The 21,265-nt window shown below is 40.7% G+C and overlaps 1 protein-coding gene across 2 annotated transcripts; it reads right to left on the minus strand.

Annotated features, from left to right (window-relative positions):
• Window positions 1-3,022: 3,022 nt before the first annotated feature.
• Window positions 3,023-20,656, minus strand: CTSB (cathepsin B). 2 transcript variants are annotated; one of them, XM_058164839.1, is made up of 11 exons: window positions 20,502-20,635; window positions 17,976-18,103; window positions 14,559-14,711; window positions 13,069-13,154; window positions 12,000-12,114; window positions 11,370-11,488; window positions 10,549-10,634; window positions 9,410-9,556; window positions 8,179-8,295; window positions 5,933-6,061; window positions 3,023-4,566 (listed from the first exon to the last, which is right to left on the minus strand). In XM_058164839.1, exons 3-11 carry the CDS (start codon window positions 14,682-14,684, stop codon window positions 4,469-4,471), a joined length of 1,023 nt encoding a protein of 340 aa, XP_058020822.1. In that variant the 5' UTR covers window positions 14,685-14,711; window positions 17,976-18,103; window positions 20,502-20,635; the 3' UTR covers window positions 3,023-4,468. The 2 variants fall into 2 exon arrangements, with proteins under 2 accessions (XP_058020822.1, XP_058020821.1); XM_058164838.1 differs by lacking the exon at window positions 17,976-18,103 and having other exon boundaries at window positions 20,502-20,656.
• Between the last annotated feature and the right edge of the window lie 609 nt (window positions 20,657-21,265).

Raw genomic sequence — 21,265 nt, forward strand, 5'->3', positions numbered from 1 at the left:
CCAAGGAGGGTGCTTTACAAAGTATCTATTCAAATGGTTATAGAACAGGGATGTTAAATTCGAGGCCCATGGGCTGGATCTGGCCTGTGGGGTACTTAGAGCTGGTCCGCGGGGCTGACCTGGAAACAGCGAAGGATTGGCCCGCGGTGCCTCTGCCAATGAAAATGGAGCTCGGGAGGGCCGCATGCAGCCCTCCAAAGCTCCGTTTTCACTGGCAGAGGGTTGCTGGAGACCGTCACAGCCAAAAATGGAACTCGGAAGTCTGTTTTCGCTGGCAGAGCTCTTGGACCACCACAGGTGACATTGAGCTGGCGACACCCACACCGACCAACCACACACACCCTCCCCCCGCAGTCAAACACAACCCTGATGTAGCCCTCAATGAAATAGAGTCTGACACCCCTGGTTTAGAATGAGATTCATGAGGTTAAATCTCAAAAATGAAGAAATCAATCTAGAAAAGCATATGTCCATGGCAGTAAGGAATACTTATGAGGCCTGATGTAGAGCTTTTGCAAGTTCTGATAATAGACTCAAGTTGAGCTCTACTCCTAGTGTCACTGGAACATGTGGATTTGTTTTCTTGGTTTACTATTGATTTCTCTTAGAACGGCTGACTTCCTAATCTAAAGCCCCAGTATTTCCAGGTGGTCTCACCTAAGAGCCAACCAAGATCAACCCTACTTAGCATTTTGAGGAATACCCATCTGCTGTGGCATTCGCATGGAGTACTTGTTTTCTCTGCAACCTGGTCCCTAAAGAGTGTTCACAGAAATTTCTTAATTTACAAATGCAAGTTAGAAGACCCATTATAGTGGCCTTCAGTAGTTGATACTTAAAAACCATTTCTTAGATATAGTGAACAAACTCCAGAACAGATTCTGGAGGCCTTGTACTATGCAACTTGACAAGAGGCTAAAAAGTAAACACAAGTCAGCTTGGCTTACTGGGACTTTTGCAAATAATTCTGAACTAGGTAGCTCTTGATTTACTTTCCATAAAGGCACCATTGGTATATACACCACTGTATATACTGAAAACTGTGTATATTTCAGTCTGTTTTTGCATCCTTTGAAGCACAGCTGTGAACCACAGAAAAGCATATTTAAAAAGAGCATGGAAGGCAAAATTTTGTTCTGTCCTAAGTGGAAGCAATACATCAGGATCTTTGAGTCATGAGCCATAGTGTGTTTTGAAAAATGGTTCTAGATTGCTAGGAACTTTTGTGGTCAAGGACCGTGACACCACATACAGATAATAGCAATTCCTAGGTGTAGGTACCTCAGTACCTAAGTACTTCAAAGCAATTTAAGGCATGTAAATTAAACCAAAAACTAATATAAATTATTCTAATCCCCAAGAAATCAGAATAGCAGAGGAGCTAGAGGCTGGGAAAGAAGGAACGAGTAGTCCTTAATAGGTCTAAGTCTACATGGACGGAAGTAACCAGTGGGGTACCACAAAGTTCCATCGTAGTCCCTACGTAGTAGGGAAACAGGCTGTTTCTTTCACCTGGCTCCAGTACTCTTCAATAAATGACTTAGCTGAGGGAATAGAAAGGGAACTTACCAAATTTGCAGATGATACTAAGCTGGCAGGAGACATCCAAGAACCATGATGGCGATCCTATGGCATAAGTGCCACAGGTGGTACGTGTAGCCATATCAGTGGGCACTCGTGCTCAGCTCCAGCATGCATGCGAACGCCGGCCAGCTGATTTTTGGACCTTCTGGGCCCACCAGAAGTAGGGAAACAGGCTGTTTCTTTCACCTGGCTCCAGAGCCTCTCTAGGAGTCTGGGAGGGGGGTGAAAACAGCCCCCTCCCCACTACCTGGGAGGACCTCCGGAGGGGCTTGGGAAGGCCATTTTCGCCCTCCGACTCCTAGAGAAGCCCTGGAGGCTGGGGACAGCAAAAAACAGCCTTCCAGTCCCACCGGAAGTTGGCAAACAGACCGTTTTCGGCCTCCGGAGGACCTCCCTGGAGTGGGGGAAGGCCGTTTTCGCCTTCCCAGACTCCTAGAAAGGCTCTGGAGCCAGGTAAGAGAGCAAAATGAGCCTACCGGGCCATCGCATGCCAGGAGTGGGGGGGGGGTGTCACGTGCATGGGGCACATAGAATTATGGGTGTGGGCGCGCGCATGTGCAACCTCCAGTCCCCCCTTTCTGGCACGCGATGGCAAAAAGTTAGCCATCACTGCCCTAGAAGACAGCATCAATATCCAGATGGATCTTGACAGACTTGAACACTGGGCCCTATGAAACAAAATGAAATTCACTACGGAGAAAAGTAAAGTCCTATACTTAGGCAAGGAAAACCAAAAGAGAGGAAGGGGTCAAGCTATTTTCCAAAGCATCTGTAGGCCAGGCAAGAAATAATGGATGGAAACTGAATAAGGAGAGATTTAACCTGTAAATAAGGAGAAATTTTCTAACAGAACAACCAACCAATGGAATAGCTTGCCTTCAGAAGTTGTGTGAGCTTCATCACTTGAGACTTGCAAGAAGAGATTAGACTAACATTTGTTAGAAATGGTGTAAGGTCTCCTGCTTGGGCAGGGTTGGGTTGGACTAGATGACCTACAAAGTCCCTTCCAACTCTGATCTGTGGCTGTATAGAATTCAAAATTAAAACCTTGTGACGTGAATAAAGCCATTGCTTCAAATCATCAAACCTTCGAGGTACATAGTGAAAATACTGTAGCACAAGATCCACACACCATCCATCCAATCTCTCTCTCTCTCTATATCCTCTATATCTATATAATCCATATTATCCTCATGAATTCAAATACAGAACCTCAAGGATCAGTAAAATGTACTGGTGTGTGAAACAGTCACCTGCTAAAGTTTTATCAGTTAGCATGCATTGGGTCTATTTTCAAAACTGAAGCAGGCAATTGTATTGAAGATATGCTATAAAATGTACAGACCCAAATAAATGCGTTCTGCCTCCACTACCCTCACAAAAGAAACCAGAAATAAAAGTCCTTTCTGACCACCAGGGGGAAGAATGAACACATACATTATAGAAAAGAGAGCGATACTTTACTGGATAGGAATTGGAAGTACACTGATGAAATTCTGGTCATTAAGTCTTTTAAGTGTATAAAAAATTCTGCATATAACAATAATTTTGTATTTGAAGCCAGCAACCAATTACATAAAGCCTAAGGGTCAGATTCAATTTTAGGTTGAGTTCATCTGACCCATGGTTTGTTTTAAATAGTTAGTTGAAACAGACTGGTTACCTACCTAGGCAAAGCAAACCATTTTATGGCTTCTAATAACAGCAAATCCAGTTCAGTCATGTCTAGGTGAGACCCACCAAACTCAGTAAGACTAATGATAGCAAACTGAAGTTCCTCTGAGGTTGATTTAGTGTTGAACCATTTTTATAGCCCCTTTATGTGCACAATGTTTATGCTTGCTGCTTATGTTTCCTTATCATTTACAATTATAAAAAAGTGAAATCATGCATATGTGCAGGACTAGCTAGTGCACTTGCCCTCAGGTTTCAGGCTTAAAAGACAGGCACACATAAAACTTATCTCTTTATGTCTATGTGTACGTGTGTGTTCCTGCTTCTGCAACTATTTAAAATTCAATTTAAATTAAATTTAACTTGAAATTTCATGGTCCAATAATCCCACCTAGCCAAGTTTATCAAGGAACTGAAATTCAATGCACAGAGTTACAACAGATTCAGGAATTTTGTCTGTTTTGACCATTTGGTCAGTTTCAGAAGGACCCTCCCTCTACTTCTTATCTTTTCACGATTGAGGCATATACTGACATTGAGAATTTATGAAGAGAAGAATTAGGACTGCTGCTACCGTGAGGACATCCTCTTAAAATTTCTTCGAAATTTAGGCATAGACTTCAGCATCCATACAGTAAATAAGCAACTATTTTAGCCTTTCTATTTTCTATTTCCTGAAAGTGAGTGTGTGTGTGAAAAAGAAAGGGGGGGGGAGGGAGGGAGAATCCTCTTTACCACTTTGCACAGTAATGTTTACTAAGGATTAAACTCAAAACAATCCAACCCTGAGATTCCATGATCCTACACTCTTATCTGATGGATGGGGCCATCAATATGTGGAAGGTAAAGTTAAATACCACTGCAAACAGCAACCTCAACATTTTAACCAGGAGTTGGTTGTTTCTAATCATGCCCTTCTGTTGGTGAAATGTACTTTGATTCCTTTAGAGGTATTTCATTTAAAACAGCCAGTTTCATTTCAACTTCCTTGCCATTCAGCTTCATGCCAGTCATGAAAAATTGTTGAGCGAAAATTAGAAAGCCTCATGCTTCAGACACAAAGAGAGCCTGCTGTATTGTATTTTTTTTTAAAAAAAAGTTAAAGGCTTAAAAAAAAATCCTGACGTCTAAAATGTCTTAGAGCAAAGGATTGCCACCATGTCTTCTATCTTTATAAGTATGATTATGTGCCATTCAGCTGGCAGGATGATCACAGCTGCTTCCAGTACTGGCTTGTGCGAGGGATTCCAGCTACAATCTCTGACTCAATTCCACAGTGATCTTGCCCACGGAGGATTCGGAAATAGCCTAGAAGATATTGAGAGAAAAATCTTGCAAAAAGTTCTCAATACTAAATGAAAGGAAACAAACCCAGCCCAACCGGCTTGTCCCCTAGCCATATTTTGTTTGTGTGTATGTACAGGTATGTACAGGTGTGTATGTACAGGTATTCAATTTTATGACAGTTCACTTAGCAATAGTTCAAAATTACACCACCTCCCCAAAAAAGAAGAACTTACAACCTGTTCCCAAAGTTGCAGCACCACAGTGATGTTTCACCCTTATGATAGACTGTAGAGACGCGGCAATGTGCCTTCTGCCTATTCCCCTCCCCACCCATCCTACCTCACCGGTTCTCCCTAGGAACTGGCTCTGCTTTGCTAGCTCTCAGGATTATACTTGCTCCTCCCCATCCATTCCCAATTGCTTGCTTACTTTCCGAAGTTCCCGAACAGGCTGATCCATGTGGCAGATAGGGACAGGAGTGTGAAAGCAGAGGGGGCCGCCAATCAACGTAGACCTGCTTTGTCTCATTGGACTTGCAGTTGGCAGATTTCATTGGGCAATGAGAGAAAGGAAATGAGCTCCAACTGGTGGCCACCTCCATGCTCCAATCCTTGAAGCTGCTCATTCAAACCATCTCCTGAGCAGCAAGCAGAAGGTGCCTGCACTGCCAGCCAGGGATGCCAGAAAAGCTGCCGTCTTTTACTCAGATGCTAGGGAAGCTGTTTTCCTTGGATCTTGCATTCTTATAGCTTCACCAGCATCTGAGTAAAAGACGGCAGTTTTTCTGCCACATGGATCAACCTGTTCTGGAACTCTGGAGATCTATGAAAGGTAAATGAGCGAATGGAAATGGGGTGGGAAGAAGCAAGTGTAATATTGTGGGGGGGCGGGCGCTAGCAAAACAGCCCCAGTGCCTGTGGAGACCCAGCGGGCAGGACTCGTAGGGGGTAAGCAACTATGGGAACCCCAAGGGATTGTAAGTGGAGCATGTGATATTTTAGTGGGTGGGGGGAGGCCTTGGATGATCAGAAGCAGGTGGCCTATTCCAGCACTACCCACCCCCGTCTTCCCCACCCTGAGAGGTATCATGTGCACTTAATGAATTCCATTTGATTAACAAATGCATTGGGGAAAGCAAGGAGAGATCTCGTTCATTTAATGTGATCCAATTAACGAATCTTCGAGTTGCGAATGTAATTGGCAGGTTCTATTACATTCATAACTCGAAGATTACTTGTACTGATACGAATGACAAGGAATATGATGTCACATGTCAACCAAAAAGGAGCATGTCAGAACTCCAGATGTTGCTCAACCACAGCTCCTGGCAGTTCTACAGCAAAGGCATCCCTGAAAGATAATTGACCCCCAGAAAGAGATCACCTACCATTTTCACCCCAGTCTGTGTTCCAGGAATTAGCTATCAACCAGTAAGGCGTGCCATTGTCAACACCCCAGCCAAGAATTCGGATTGCATGGCCACCAACTGCTTCACCAGAGACATGCTGATAGACACCTGCAGGGGAAAAACTGTTAACTCTATTCCCAAATATAAACTCTGTGATTTCCCTGCTAAAATCACTACTCAGTTAATATTCTGCTTGGAATTTAAATTTGTGAAGAAACCATAGATATCATGGCTTGTGAAAGCATCTTGCTTGCCAACTTTATTTGAATCCCAACTTTCACATTTCAGATTTGAGCTGCACCAGTGTGAAGTGCAGCTCAAGTCTGAAATGTGAAAGTTGGGATTCAAATAAAGTTGGCAAGCAAGATGCTTTCACAAGCCACCAGTGTGAAATATATATATAAAATATATATATTTCAGTGCAGAATGGGCTGCTTCAAAATGGAGCCAATTTAAGCTTGAAAAATTCAGGAATTGTTAAATCTATTTTGAATTCAAAATAAGGGATTTTCATTTCATTTCATATTCCTAGCTTTTACAGAGTCATAGGAATATCATGAACAGGACTTAGGCAGCTACTAAGAAGGCAAATGCAACTTGGGGCTGTATTGAGGAACAGAGTTAGACTCACAGGAAGCAACTGTCTACTCTACAGAGATAGTCCTCAACTTACAACCACAATTGAGCAAAAATTTATGCTGCTAAGTGAAACGTTTGTTAAGTGAATTTTGTCCCAGTTTACAACCTTTCTTGCCACAGTTAAATGAATCACTGCAGTTGTTCGATTAATAACACGGTTATTAAGTGAATTTGACTTCCCCATTGACTTTGCTTGTCAGAAGGTTGCAAAAGGAGATTACATAACTCCAGGACACTGCAATCATCAGAAATATGAGTCAATTGCCAAGAGTGTGAATTTTGATCACATGACCATGGAGATGCTGTAACTGTTGTAAGTGCAAAAAATAGCCATAAGTTGCTTTTTTTAATGCCATTCTAAATGAACTACCTCAACTTTGCCTTGATTAGGCCCTACATTAAAAGTGACTTATGAGTGGTCATTGCACCTACGGCCAGTTGCAGCAACCCTGCAGTCACATGATCAAAATTCAGGTACTTTGAAACTGCCATGCATTTACAACAATTGCAGAGGTTACATGATCGCCATTTGCAATCTCCTCAGCTGGCTTCTGACAAACAAGTCAATGGGAGAAGCCAGATTCATTTAACAATTCATGATTCACTTAACCGTGATACACTTAATAACCGCTGTGTAAATAATCATAAAATGAGGTGCAACTGACTGCCTCACATAATAAAAATTCCAGTCCCAATTATGGTTTTAAATTGAAGACTAATTGTATTGTCCTTCACTGTCCTTCCTCAAACAGAAGCTGGACCCTCATCTGTCCAATAGTTCTTAGAATATTTCTGTTCCAAATTATTGGATTAATTAATCTCCCAGATCCATTCCAACTCTAGAATTCTATGAAGGGGGAAATGTGAATTCAACAAACACCTACTAAAGATAAACTTAACACATTCTGAGGACCTGATCTAAGAAGAACTTTAACAAAGGTAAGCTGGGCTTCATTCACCAGGAACTGAAATAATTAAAATTTTATTCTACTAAGCTTTTGTCAGGCATCTGCTGACATCCTCAGAGAATTAAACTATCATTGCAGAGATCTCTGCCTTTATACGCCATTAATCAATTTGGCCATTGGGCGTGTTTATTAAGCCTCCATCAACCAGCATGACAGCAAAAAAAACCCAGCTAATTACAAGTGGGAGATGGCTGAAGGGGCCTATTACATGCACAATGGCCAAATTGATTAATGGCATATAAAGGCAGAGATCTCTGAAATGGTAGTTTAATACTCTGACGATGTCAGCAGATGGCTGATGAAAGCTTAGTAGAATAAAATTTTAATTATTTCAGTTCCGGACCTCCCTTTGGGAATACTTGAGACCTCAAGCTTATTTTGAAGCTTTAAGTCTTGCAAACATAAGCTAAATTCAAGCAACTTTTTATGCCTGAAACCGTCTAAATATCACATTTAATCAGAAATAATACCGGTTCTATCAGTTTAAACCATTATAATGGAAATTAAAGCACAATCACACAACTGTAATTCACTTACCTATTCAAGAGTTTAAAAAATGAAAAGTGCTCTTTTAAAAAAATATGTCTATTTTAAGAAGTTACAGAAAAAAACACTTACCTGATTTGTACATGAGGAAGTCAGAATAAACTGTAAAGGCTCCCTCCACTGGTCCATTTTTGTAAATCTCAGCCATTATTTCTTTCTCATTGCCAGGGACGCTATAGGAAGTCATTCCTGGACAGGGGAAAGGAGAAGTGATTTTAGTAGTTAGAATGTATTCAAATTGCTTATTTCAAAACTTGGTGACTTTTCACCACATATTTTTATTATGATCCTCTCTTACTCCTGACTATAACTGAGAAGCAATGCATCTGCTGCGTATTCTAACATGCTTTCTTTCGTTACAAAGATTACAAACGTGTTTCCACAAAATTCAGATCTGAGGCTAAACCATCATTCAATCAATCGGAGAAGAACAGGTTTAAAATAATCATTACTTTATGACAAGTATATAATTTGTCTGATTTAAATTAGTGTATTATGTATAGTGATCCAAGCTGTCTGAAAATCAACTGCTACTTAAGAAACCCTGGTTTACCAGTTTTGGCAGTGCCATATATGAACCCAGCCTGTGAAGCACATCGTACTTTTTATGCTACAGCTGTTTTTTTGTAAATGTACTGATTTGTAATTTATTAAATTTATATGCCACTCATCTCTGCTACACCAACCTAGGGAATCTTTAACTTGGCTATAAAATTTTAACTAGTTATAAACACATACAGCTTTACAGCTTTCAACCTAATAACCATCCACCAAAGCCTTGAGTAGATCCCTGGGCAGAGATCTTCAAAAAGTTACAGAACTGTAATAATGTGACAGAAGGGAAATTACTAAGTCCCCGAGGAGGTACTTAAAAATGTACAAATAATTTTATTTTCTAAGTGTACAAAAGGAGAAATAATTTTAGCCCTGCCTACTTGATCAAATGCAACACTTAGCTTTGAAAGGGGTCTACATCCTGGCTACAGACTTTACCCAAAATATCCATAAACAAGGCTACGTGCAAAACTATGCCTCTTCTCCCCACAAGAGAAGAGAATGTAATTCTTTGTTTTCTCTTATAAATAATATGTGGTTGCCTGTGTAACCAACCTTAATAATAGCATTTCATCCTGATCGTATTGTTTGCACTGCCAATTTTTAAGTTACATTTCTAATCTTTTACTGCATTTGGAAATCTATTGTATCTAAAACAGAATATTAAACTTTTATCATTTCAATATTTTGAACTTAAAGCCAGTGGGATTCCTATAAACCAGAATATGGAGCTTAATATATGCATTACCATAATGTTTGTCTTTCTTGTACGAAGGAGAATAACCAGCTTCACATGTTTTGACGCATTCAGGGGTGTCACCACCTTCTCCAGTGCATGGGGGCCGAGTCCCATTGACGTGATGTTCACAGGGTGGAATAGAGTACGGTCTACAACCTATTGGATACAATGCAGAAAAGAATCTTTTAAGAGGCAGTTGGCTAAAGTCCCTAGTCTAAGCTCAAATCCAAATAAATCATGCTAAGCTACAGAATTTCACTTACATGCAAAAATATTTCATTCTGTAGTTCCCTGCACTTGTACATTATAAACCGCTATTTCAGATAACAGCTCATTCTGCCTTTCCCTTGAGAACTCCATTTCTATCACCCATTTTATCTTCGTAATAACCTTTTGGGACCAAATATATTGCAAGAAACGGTAACCTACCCAAAGTCACCTGTCAGTATCATGGTTGATTGGGAATTTGAACCAGGCTCTCTGCATTCAGTCCAAAATCTGAACTAATATGCAGGTAGTCCTCAAATTATGGATAACTGAGCCTGGCAACCACAGTTCTAAGTCATGACAGCTGTAAAATGAGTTATCATGTGACTGACCCAATTTTATGACATGTTTGTGGTACCACCTACAGAAAGGAAATATAACATTCATAAAGTGAACACATTGTTCAATGTGGGCTGGGTTTACTGGAAACCCGAAGTAAATGCCAGGTCTCAGCAACACTGTCATAAATCAGTCACATGAACAAAAAGTGCTGCAAACAGTTGTAAATGGGGACTGACTGCTGAATGCCCAAAATACGATGTGAGGGAGGGAAGGCAATGTCAGGACTTCAAAACCTGGTCAAAACTAGCTTTAGAGGGCTCTGTTGTAACTTTGAAGGTCATAAGTTGAGGCTACCTGCATTTCACAGGGATTCCCATCTCCAACCCCCAAGTTGCCTGCCTGCTACTTCCAATTCTTCCATCTGTCTTCAAGCTCCCATTTCTCATTATTCTAGTGAAGATCTTTTGAATAAATCCAGGTTGTGTGTAAATAGAAATAATGATGGAATTCAAGAGAGCAATTTAATTGCAAGGTGAAGTCAAGAGGGACTTTCACCCTTCAGTGCTGGTCACAGGCATCTTGCTCAGAAGAAAACTTACCAACATGTGAGTCGTAAAGGCCACCAGACACCAAGCCCTTTTCAGTCCAGTATTTCCATGCTCCTGCAGGATAACCTCCATTACAACTGCAAGAAAACAATGCACAGCTATCACAGAACTCCTTAGGGGAAATACAGTTTAACTGAGAGTCACAGTCTGAAAGACTAAAGAATCTTTTCACATAATCTTTTCACATGATTATTCATGTGATACCCAAAGAAATACTTAATAGAGACGGGAAAGGCAACTTTTTGTTCTACAATGATTTCTCCATAATGCACTTACAGCAGGCACCCACTTTTTAAATTTTCTATAGGGCCTGGAAGCATTCCTAAAATAGAAATAATGCTAAAAAGCTAAAGCTAGAAGGCAAAACAGCTTTCTGCAATGTTTTTAATTAAAGGATTTTTTTTAAGGAACTAGGGAAGAAATTTGACATGCGCCAAGTAAAGTGTTCATGGTGATCTTGTACTCATGGTATTGTGCAGCCTCAAAAGAAAAAAATATTTCAAGTTGAGCTTGACTCCTCATTAGTGTCATCTCTTGGCTACTATGAAGAAAAATTGTGTTGAGTATAGAACGATCTGAAAATATTACATATTTCTTTTTAATCTCAGACCACACTGTCCCAGCCATTCTGGAATGGTCTGAGGGATTTCTAGAAACCAATCTTCCAGAACAAAAAGACTTCTGATCTCAACATATTGCATGCGAGTGTTTCCACTGAACTTTCTGGTGTCATTCCTGAATACGTGAACCTAACTAGCAGGAGAAAAAGCTGTTCATAGAAAAGACAAATGACAAGGTAGGAAGTAACTTACCCCATCCCACATTCAAGCCCGCAGCAAGACAGCAGATCTTCAGCAGAAATTTCCACATTCACTTCACCATTAGTATGGACACAAACCCGATCTGACATGGCTTCAACTGCACCAAAAGCCTACAAAAGACAATCCAAAAGTTCTGTCAGTGGCACTGTTGAGACCTGTAGACTGCCCTAACCCCCTGTCCAACCACCACCAAACAAAATTATTGTTTCTGCCACCTCCCACTACTACTACCACACTACTACATCATTCTTTCTCATTGACAGCTCCTCTGGACTTTCTTTGGGCATATGTACACTGAAGCTTCATAATGGAAAGGTGGTTCCAACACAAGTAGAGTCATATGGTTGAATAAGAACTCATATATACATTGTGTTAACTTAAGAGATGGGTTTTCCTAATTGTAATTTACTGAGTATGCCACAATAACTGAGTTCACACATAAGCCAAAATGAACCAGTTCATGCCATGCATAAATTAGTGCTATGCATGAATTTAGCCAATGTGCCTTTTTTCCTGTACTGGAAGCTTCTATTAAAAATGGAGAACTGGATATGAACTACCAGATCAGCTGAATTCTGGCCTATGGCAAAGGTAGTATGGGTATACCACTTCTCTACTTACCCAGCAGGAACCACAAGAGCCTTGGTCTCTGATTTCACGAATGGTTGGGCAGTTTGGCCATTGTTGCCTTGAGTCAAAGTTTTGTGGCAAGACCAAATCACCAGCAAATTCAAACCTTTCAAACAATAGGGAAGAAGTTGAATGAAAAAGAGACTGAACCATGCTCTAATTAAGTAATGTCTTTGTCAGTCAAAGTCCTTGGATTTAATCTCTTATGTCAGAGCTTCAATTTTGCTTCCAGAATGTTGACAAAATACTAGCATGCATATGATTCAGAGTTCACACGGTATATAAATGGAATCTATATTAATAACTTCAAAGTTTAGCCCTTGTGAATGTATTAATATTTTCATTTGGAACGACATCTGCCCAGATTGATTCATTCCATTAAGAAGGAAGCCTATCAACAGATCATTATTGTAGAATTCAGGTTTTGAAAATGATGCCTGTATATAAATGCCAACTACTTTTTTTTTTAATGTGAGACATCTCGTTTCCTGGATCTTTTATTTTTATATAATAAAAACATAGGGAAGCTCTCTAATATCAACTCACATGCTGGATCTATCTAGCTCAATTTTTTTCTCCCTGTTCTATCGTATCTGATACCTGAAAACTGCCTGGATAAATCCCTTCAATTTTCTTGGCAAGAACTGGTTTGCCATTGCCTCCTTTCTAGCGCTGAGAGTAACTAACACAAGGTTCATCCACTAGCTTTGTGCCTAAGGCAAGAGTAGAATTCAAGGTCTCCTAGTTCCTGCTTTAACCACTACACCAAACTGGTCTTCATCTACCTCAATATTTAAATATAAAGGTAGTAACAGTTCAGAATTTCAGCAGTGATGTCTCCCAGTCCTAACAAGCTATTAAGCTACGACTTTCTGCATAAAAACAGTTGTTCTATCATTAAATTAAGCTCTTTCTTTCAGGTCCAGTAGCAACTTTAATATAACGGTAATCAGGAAACCATTCCTGAGAGCAGAAGGCAAGATAGTCATTATCTGCAGAGTCCAAAAGTTCAAGAACACATATGCAGCAGGATTAGAAGCAGAGCACATAAATATCCCACCTCTCTGGCAGTTTGGGGCCATGCAAGAAGGTGCCACACAACGTCTTCACATAACTCATGTCAGCATTGGCAAAGTTGTGTCCAGCCTTTAAAAAACATAAAAATAACAATAGAACACAATATAATCTAGACCTTTCACATCAAGCACAACTACCTCTTACTAATTAAAAACATAACTATACATGTGCCTAAAAATGAATTCATAGGTTCCACAATCTACACCCTCACACTATTTCTTTACGGCAGGCAGAGATAAAATATATGTCTGATAAATACTGCCTTCAATAAATACTGTCTTTACTTGGATGAAAGACTAGATTTTCTCTCCCTGTCCCTGCTAATGATTTACTTTTAATAAATAACACAAGGCAGTGAACATACTTAATATGCCTTTCTCCTCCTATTTTCCCCATGCCAACCACTTATGAGGAGAGTTGCGCTTAAAGTCACCCAGCCAGCTTTCATGTTTAAGAAAGATGAGACTAGAACTCTGTTTCCTGGCTTCTAGCCGCCTGGTTTCTGCCTTACCCACTAGATAGACTAAACTGGCTCTAAAAATTAAATTAAATCAAATTTTTATTAAATATTGCTTTCAATTTTTTCCTTAATTAACTTGGGACTTGCCTTAATTTCAGAGTCATCTGTTATTTAATCATTCATTCATTCAATTTCTATAACTGGCCATAACCAGCTTACAATTCTAAAACTATAAAAATAATTAAAAAAAACATTTAAATACATACCAAATAAATATATATACAGCAACTGAGATAATTAACAGTAAAGCCAAAAAAGGGGTCCTTAATATATTCAGAGCCCTAAGCTCAGGTACATAGCTAAATTTTTAAAGCAGGGGTATTCAACCTTGGCTGCTTTAAGACTTGTAGACATGGTTGCCCCTGGAATTTTGGGACTTGAAGTCCACAAAGATTAGATATCCATTTTAAAACCTTATGAAAGGCCAGCAGAGTTGGGTCCCTCCTAAACTCTGAGGGGAGAATATTCCACAGAGCAGGGGCTACTGTGAAAAGGCTCATCTTCTAGTCTCCTGCCAGCTGGCACTTTGGGGTAGGGGGAAAATATAATATTTGCTACCCAACTTGCAGTTTAAAAATCTTGCTCAGTGTCCTCTAACAAAAGGCTACTGGCCATAATAGAAACTGAAGCTTTGAGGCCAAGTGATAGTGTCCCAAGAAGTTGATCACAGAATAGCAACTCAGCAAGCTGCATCTGTACTGTATCGACTCAACTAGGGTCTTGCTTCTATGACTGTAGGATGGTGAAGGGTGGGGAGTTAATAAAATCGGCCAGAAAGGAAAATGCCACAACTTATCTATATCATGCCAGGTCAACAAACTGTAAGTTAAATGGCCTTTTTTAAGTGAAACCAGTCCATTAATATTAAATTTCCCAAGCTGTATCTCAGAAGACAGACAGCTACAAATTCCTACCACCATGCATAGTTGGACCCTACCTCAAAATTTACTCACCTTCCATGTGGTATTGAGCTTATTGATATAGTTCACTAAGTCAGGAGAGAGAGGAGGGAAGTATGGAACATTACGGGCACTTGTGAGGACCACAAACAGGCCGAGAATGACCACAGAGCACCACATTTTGATAATGGATGCTTAAGATGCTACCTGGAAGAGAGAGATTAATAATTTACACAGTTGCAATGTTGACAAAATTAGTCCTATACAGAGATCCAAATTTGGAACATGAGTAAAGCAGTTATGATTTTTCCTGGGCTTCTGCAGTTGCCCTCTGTGACTGGCAATTGATTCTGAGGAAATATCTATCTATCTGATTTGATATAGTCCTGACAAACACTATGGGCACTCCAAATCCAGCTCTGTGCAAGCACTGCCATGTCTATATGAACAAGAAAATTGCCAGGTTTTCAGCATAGAATGAACAAATCTATGTCTGTTTGTCTAATGTTATACAATCTTTTTGTGTTGTCCCCAAAAACACAAAAGGATGTGAACTCATGAACATGTTCAATTCCAATTCCAAATCACTCTACAATTCATAATGAAAGATCTCCCACTGCCAGAAGGTCCAATGGTCCTGTCCTCTCTTCCCCTGGTTCAAATTCAGTAGAAAAATTTGGACTGCCAGCAAGCTTAAAAAACTGTTGAATACAACCCAATGGGAAAAACGTAGTCAAGATGAAAATGCAATCTGTTATATATTTATTTATTCAATTTACATGCTTCCCATCTTACCAATGTATCAGCTAAACATTTGCATAACCAGGAAATAAAGAATAATTAGACGTAAAAGAAAATATTGCTACATTCACTCTTGATGTGACTCAGGATAGAGAAATGTAGACCTATTCCTTTCCAAGGCGAAACTACAGAATTTGAAACAGAATTGTGCAACATATAGCAGAAATTTGATGACCCCCACCCCCAGAAGTCAATGAGAATGATTTTTACTCCAGGAAGATGGAACATTCACACTATGGCAATGCACCAAGAACTTACTGAATGTTGCATCTTATTCAAACTGTGAAACCAAACTTGGCATTTTGAGGCTTACATGTTGCACAAACTTGGTCACTGCACATTGTAAAACTATGACTCATGGTTTTGCGTGCCATCTTTCTCAGTAAATTAAGGTTATTTAGGTTATGACTTTGCATGCTGCATGACGTATTATGTCTAAATATTGTATTATACAGGTCGTCCTCAACGTACGATCACAATTGAGCCTAAAACTTCTGTTGCTAAGTGAGACATTTGTTAAGTGAATTTTGCCCCATTTTACTACTTTTCTTGCCACAGTTGTTAAGTGAATCACTATAGTTGTTAAATCAGTAACTTGGCTGTTAAGTGAATCAGGCTTCCCCATTGACTTTGCTTGTCAGGTCACAAAAGGGGATCATATGATCCCCGGGACAGTGCAACCATCATAAATATGAGCCAATTGCCAAGTTCTGAATTTTGATCATGTGACTATGGGGATGCGGCTGCAATGGTTATAAGTGTGAAAAATGGCCATATGTAACTTTTGTCAATGCCGTTGTAACTTTGAATGGTCACTAAATGAACTGTTGTAAATCGAGGACTACCTGTAGCATCAGGGCATTATAAGTATTGCTATATCAGTCTTCACTTGTACAACATGTGGTCCAGGTTTTAGCTCTCTCGGAAGTAGGCAGCCTGTTTCAGGTGGTACGGCAGAAAACAAATATGACCTGGCTGATCCTCAGGCTATTTTAAACAACTCTATTCTGTCCAACATAAAACCTTATTGCTGGGAGAAAAATGTTCCCGATATTGGCCTTTTATTTCTCTTGTAGAATTTCAAATAACTAAATCAGCTCTTTGATTCAGAAACTTGTCATGAAACCCTCTACCAAATTCCTGCATTTCAAGATATTGGTCAGCTGATACAAAAAACGAACTATCCCCAAACCCTCGTAAAATAAAATCCTGCCAAAAGTTAAGTAAACAAGTCAAGGGGCACAAACTGGAAAATGCTATAAAGCTTCACTTCTTCTTTTGCAGATGAAATGCCAATTTCTACCTATTCTTGTTGCTTGAGTTGTTCTTTAAAGACAGACCCAACTGTTCAAAACATAATGAAGTGGGTGTTGAGTGGAGAGGGAACAGGAAAGAAAATCAGATGCTATTGTGAACCCTTTAACTTGTTTGTTAAAAACAACAGCCGAAAATGGGCCTCCCATTTCTGAAAACTATTACACAATAGTTGTACAGAAGCCCTACTGTTGTGTTTATTCTACCTCCCCCCCCCAAAAAAAAGGGGGGGGGAGGGAAATGCCACTTGTTGCTTACCAACTGTAATCAGACATGGCTCTATGCACCAAGTACAGCATGCAATGCATTCATCACTGTTGTACACTTACTTACTGAAAGATCCCTTAGAGTCTTGAGGTCAAACGCTAATGTCCTCTATAAGACAGATAATGAAGAGTTCCTACAAATTAGAATTAGCCAAATGAGGACCCAGATTGTTGGGGGGCAATAAGTTGACTTTGTATATAGTATACAAATGGATGAAGACTATTGCTTGACATAGTGTAAGCCGCCCTGAGTCTTCGGAGAAGGGCGGGATATAAATGCAAAAAAAAAAAAAAAAATCATAGCCGCTGGGACATGGATTCAGCAAAAGAAGGGGAAAGAGAATAAATTCTGGGGCATAATGTTAATCATTGGAACTCTGGACCAATTGCTGAGATTCCCCCATACAGCAATAGCAATAGAACTTGGACTTATATACCACTTTACAGTGCTTTTACAGCCCTTTCTAAGTGGTTTACAGAGTCAACATATTGCCCCCAACAATTTGGCTCCTCATTTTACTGACCTCAAAAGGATGGAAGGCTGAGTCAACCTTGAGCCTGGTGAGATTTGAACTGCTAAATTGCAGGCAGCCGGCAGGCAGCAGAAGTAGCCTGCAGTACTGCACTCTAACCATTGTGCCACTGTGGCTCATATTGCATGTTCAGTCCTACATTCTAAGATTACTACTTCTTCTGCAGATCACAAAAAGCCAACATTCACAGTATCACAGAACTGATACTGCAAGGTTAACACATTACAACATAAAAAAGGTATTACGTTCCTACATTCCCAAATAAACTCTGGCCTACTCACCACAGCACATTTCTGTTTGAAAGAACATTTCCTTAGAGATGCATAAGTTTAGCCTGAAGTCAACTCTTAACAGCCCAAATACTGAACATTCTAATTAGTTTCCCCTACATTATACTGTACCTAAAACCACCTAACTCAATTTCCCTTTATTTCCTTCCCCATTCAGTAGGACATCCATAACTTCTATATATTCTAGCTTCCACAAAGCTGAAAAATATAGAAGTCAATATTCATTTTAAAGCAGTAACATGTTTGCATAAATTAACAGAAAACTACTTCAACAAGGAACATTTGTTAAAACATCCAGCCTGTCTTCCTGTTGTTATTGAGCCTCTTGTTTCAGGGAAATTGCATTAGAATTTGCTTACATGGCAAAGCACCAATTCCATTTCTAATTCAAGTCTCTATAGAAAAGCAAAACACAACTGTTATCAGAGTCATGCTAAGGACTTTTCCTTTCACTACTTGCACCTAACCAAAACACAAACATGCCAGAGCAGCTTTTTTCCCTGCACATCCACCTGGCACTGCCCATCTAATCCTTAACTCACACTTGAAGGTTTAAGTTGCTCCAGTGTTGAAGTAATATTACCCACTGTTCTCCTAATAGTGTTTACACCTAATACAAACTGACACACTTCTCTGCTTTGTCAACAGCAGTCAGATGATCCCTAGATGGGGTGGTGGAATCAATCCAACTTCCAACTACTTAGGGAAGGGAAGTCCAACTCTTGTAAACCAGGCTCACTCTCTGCACCAAATCTGACTCAAAAATAAACTGAACAGTAGCTGACCAGCACTCACCCTTTGGCTATTCTAGGGCCAGGTCTCCCTCCCCCACCTAATCTGGTCAGCTGATGTGGTTTCACATTGGCTGGTGGTACTTGATGGGAGGGAAGAAGAGAGAAGCAAACCCAAGGTGTCCATCTAGGTTTTTTTTATCTGTTCTGCACACATAGTAAATAAGGATGATCCATTTGGCACCAATTCAGAACAAGCAGGATAGTGAAGAAGCAAATTCTTCCCCCAGTATAATTTTCTGCCAGTTTAAGGATGCATGAAAGCTTCTCCAGAAAGAATAGAACAGAATTTTTTATTGGCCAAATGTGATTGGACACACAAGGAATTTGTCTTGGTGCATATACTTTCAGTGTACATAAAAGAAAAGATACGTTCATCAAGGTACAACACTTACAAAGGGGTCAACTCTTTCTGAAATACTAAGAACTGATGCAATCTCCCCTTCCCCTTTTATACTTCTGACTCCAAAAAGACCCAGAACCTTTTGGATAAATGAGGCATATTACATCTTTCAGCTAATTCAATTTAAACTACTTTACCAGTATATAAACGTCACTGGGGATCTCCTTACAAATAATATTGGCTGGTTTTGATTTCAATTTTGAGTCCAACATAGTGTTGGAAGAAATATCCATCTGGGTTCAGTTCCAAGTGGGGAAAAAGACACTGGAAACATGGAGACTGCTTGGAAAGATGGTTTAATGGTGGTCACATGTTCAAGGTGTTGGGTGAAGAACCAGAGAGGAAAGGAGAAGAAGAGAAAAAGAGGGTAGAAGGGCAGAAGAAATGCTGAGTGCCTGAGTTTATACTCTCTGTGGGGGCCCACCTTAGTGTTTCCTGTTCCTGTATAAGAAATGTACCCTGATTAGTTGTCAAACTCCCAGGTGTTCTAGGGGTCTTAGCTTGTAGGTTGTCTCTTAAGCTTGCCTGAGCCTTGCCATGTGGTGAGTTTCTGTTGCTAGATGAGTCCTATTGTGTTGCAAATGATGGTCCATTGACAAAGGTGGAGTGAGCTTGGCTGAAGCCTTAATTGCCCATTGACAAAGGTGGGGGGGGAGGCAGGAAGCTGCTTTCTTTAAAACAGGTTTCTCCATTTCTTATCCAGGGAAATATAATCTTCTGCCCCTTTTAATATTTTCTAAAATATTTCATTCTTCTAGGAGAGGGGTGACTGCTAACTTCCTACAATAGCAATGAACTCGTTCCTCATCCATTCCCCTATGGGACCCACACACTCCAATCACTGTGCTGATTTGGGACTATACTCTTGACTTGGGTTATACTCCCATCTGAAAAGGTCAGGATGGGGGACGGTTATCCTGAACTGAAATCAATCCACATGGTAGAAATAATCTGAATAGAAAGGAAGCTACTTCATAGCTCACACCCACAAACATCAGCCCATAGCCAAGGCCCATGAAGTGGAATCTGGGGCAAAATTGGTGGGCGACTATGCAACCCCCACCCCCACAAAAGCAGGCTCTTTCCAAGATTCTGACCAAGATTTTGCAAGATCCATAATAGATCTCATCCGCAGTTCAACTAGAACGACTCTGCTCCCTCTTTCGTCACAGCTAGCCAGAAGCAGGAAATCTTTTCGTAACTCCTCTGTTTCTCTTAAGCAGAAATCAAAGAGCTTCCTTTTCGAGCAAATTACCCAGAAAATAGCTCTACAGACAGCTATTCATGTTTATCCGAGAGTGTCGTGCAAACCAAGCCAAGTCCTCATTTTTAGCTGAGTAGATGGTGAGAATAATAACAACGATTTTTAAAAGTCAAGGGAAGCGCGACAGGCGAAGCCGGCCGATCCCTTTGGCCACCTTTTAAAAATCAGCGTTCGACAATGACTGGCTCTGGATGACAACGGGGCTCCATCCCCCCAATTTATCTAGGGGGCACCAGATGGGATGCTGCCCCCCACTCTTTCCTATCAATGTGAGAACCTTAGCTCCTGATTAATCTTGGATTACGGTTTCCCGTAAAAATAAAGCCCTTCCTTACCTGAGGCAGCACTACTGGCGGAGTCACCAAAGGCCTCAGCAGCTCGCCCGCCGGCTCTGCCCGCCTTATCTACTGTCCCCAACCACCACCCCGAAAGCCGCGTCTCCACAGCCCGGCCCTCAGCCGCTCCTCCCAGACGCTGACTCACCCCACGTGGCCGCTCCGCTCTGCCAGCTATAGATGCAACTGCAGCGCCTGATCCCGGGGCACGTGATTCCCTCCCACTCCCCTGAATCACCTGATCCATTTTTCCCCTCACCCTCGCCTCGCGCCATCCTTTAACCCGCCAAATCTGTTTTCGGGAGGTTCGCCGGGTTGGGTGGGTGGGGAATCTTACCTGGACAGTCGTGCTGCTTTTCCACCCTTACATGATTGGGACCGAATCTAGAGGTCAGTCCCGTTGCCCTGGTCGGGGCGTCCCGGTATGCGGCGGCTGAGATCGGGCTCCGGTTTACTCGGAAGCAAAGCTCTTCCTGCAGTTTCATGCTCCCTGGTTTCTCCGCGTTTTGCGGTCCACTTGACGTTTGCAGGGGAATAAAAGATGGCTTTGGATTTTTGCTCTCTCTCTCTCTCTCTCTCTCTTTTAAACAAGAGTGAGCCGATTTGTAAATGTTGTACCTTGATGAACGTATCTTTTCTTTTATGTACACTGAGAGCATATGCACCAAGACAAATTCCTTGTGTGTCCAATCACACTTGGCCAATAAAAATTCTATTCTATTCTATTCTATTTGCGATTTTGGGATTTTTTTGGGGAAAAAAAA

The sequence above is a fragment of the Ahaetulla prasina genome, chromosome 1, assembly GCF_028640845.1.
Source record: "Ahaetulla prasina isolate Xishuangbanna chromosome 1, ASM2864084v1, whole genome shotgun sequence".
Lineage (NCBI taxonomy): Eukaryota > Metazoa > Chordata > Lepidosauria > Squamata > Colubridae > Ahaetulla > Ahaetulla prasina.

Coding starts and splice junctions, on each gene's coding strand:
- CTSB (XM_058164838.1), bottom strand. CDS start 14,684: ATGTGGTGCTCTGTGGTCATTCTCGGCCTGTTTGTGGTCCTCACAAGT. Junction 11,489..11,999: donor GCTCTTGTGGTTCCTGCTGG/GTAAGTAGAGAA, acceptor TGTCTTTTGTAG/GCTTTTGGTGCAGTTGAAGC. Junction 9,557..10,548: donor CCTTTACGACTCACATGTTG/GTAAGTTTTCTT, acceptor TGTATCCAATAG/GTTGTAGACCGTACTCTATT.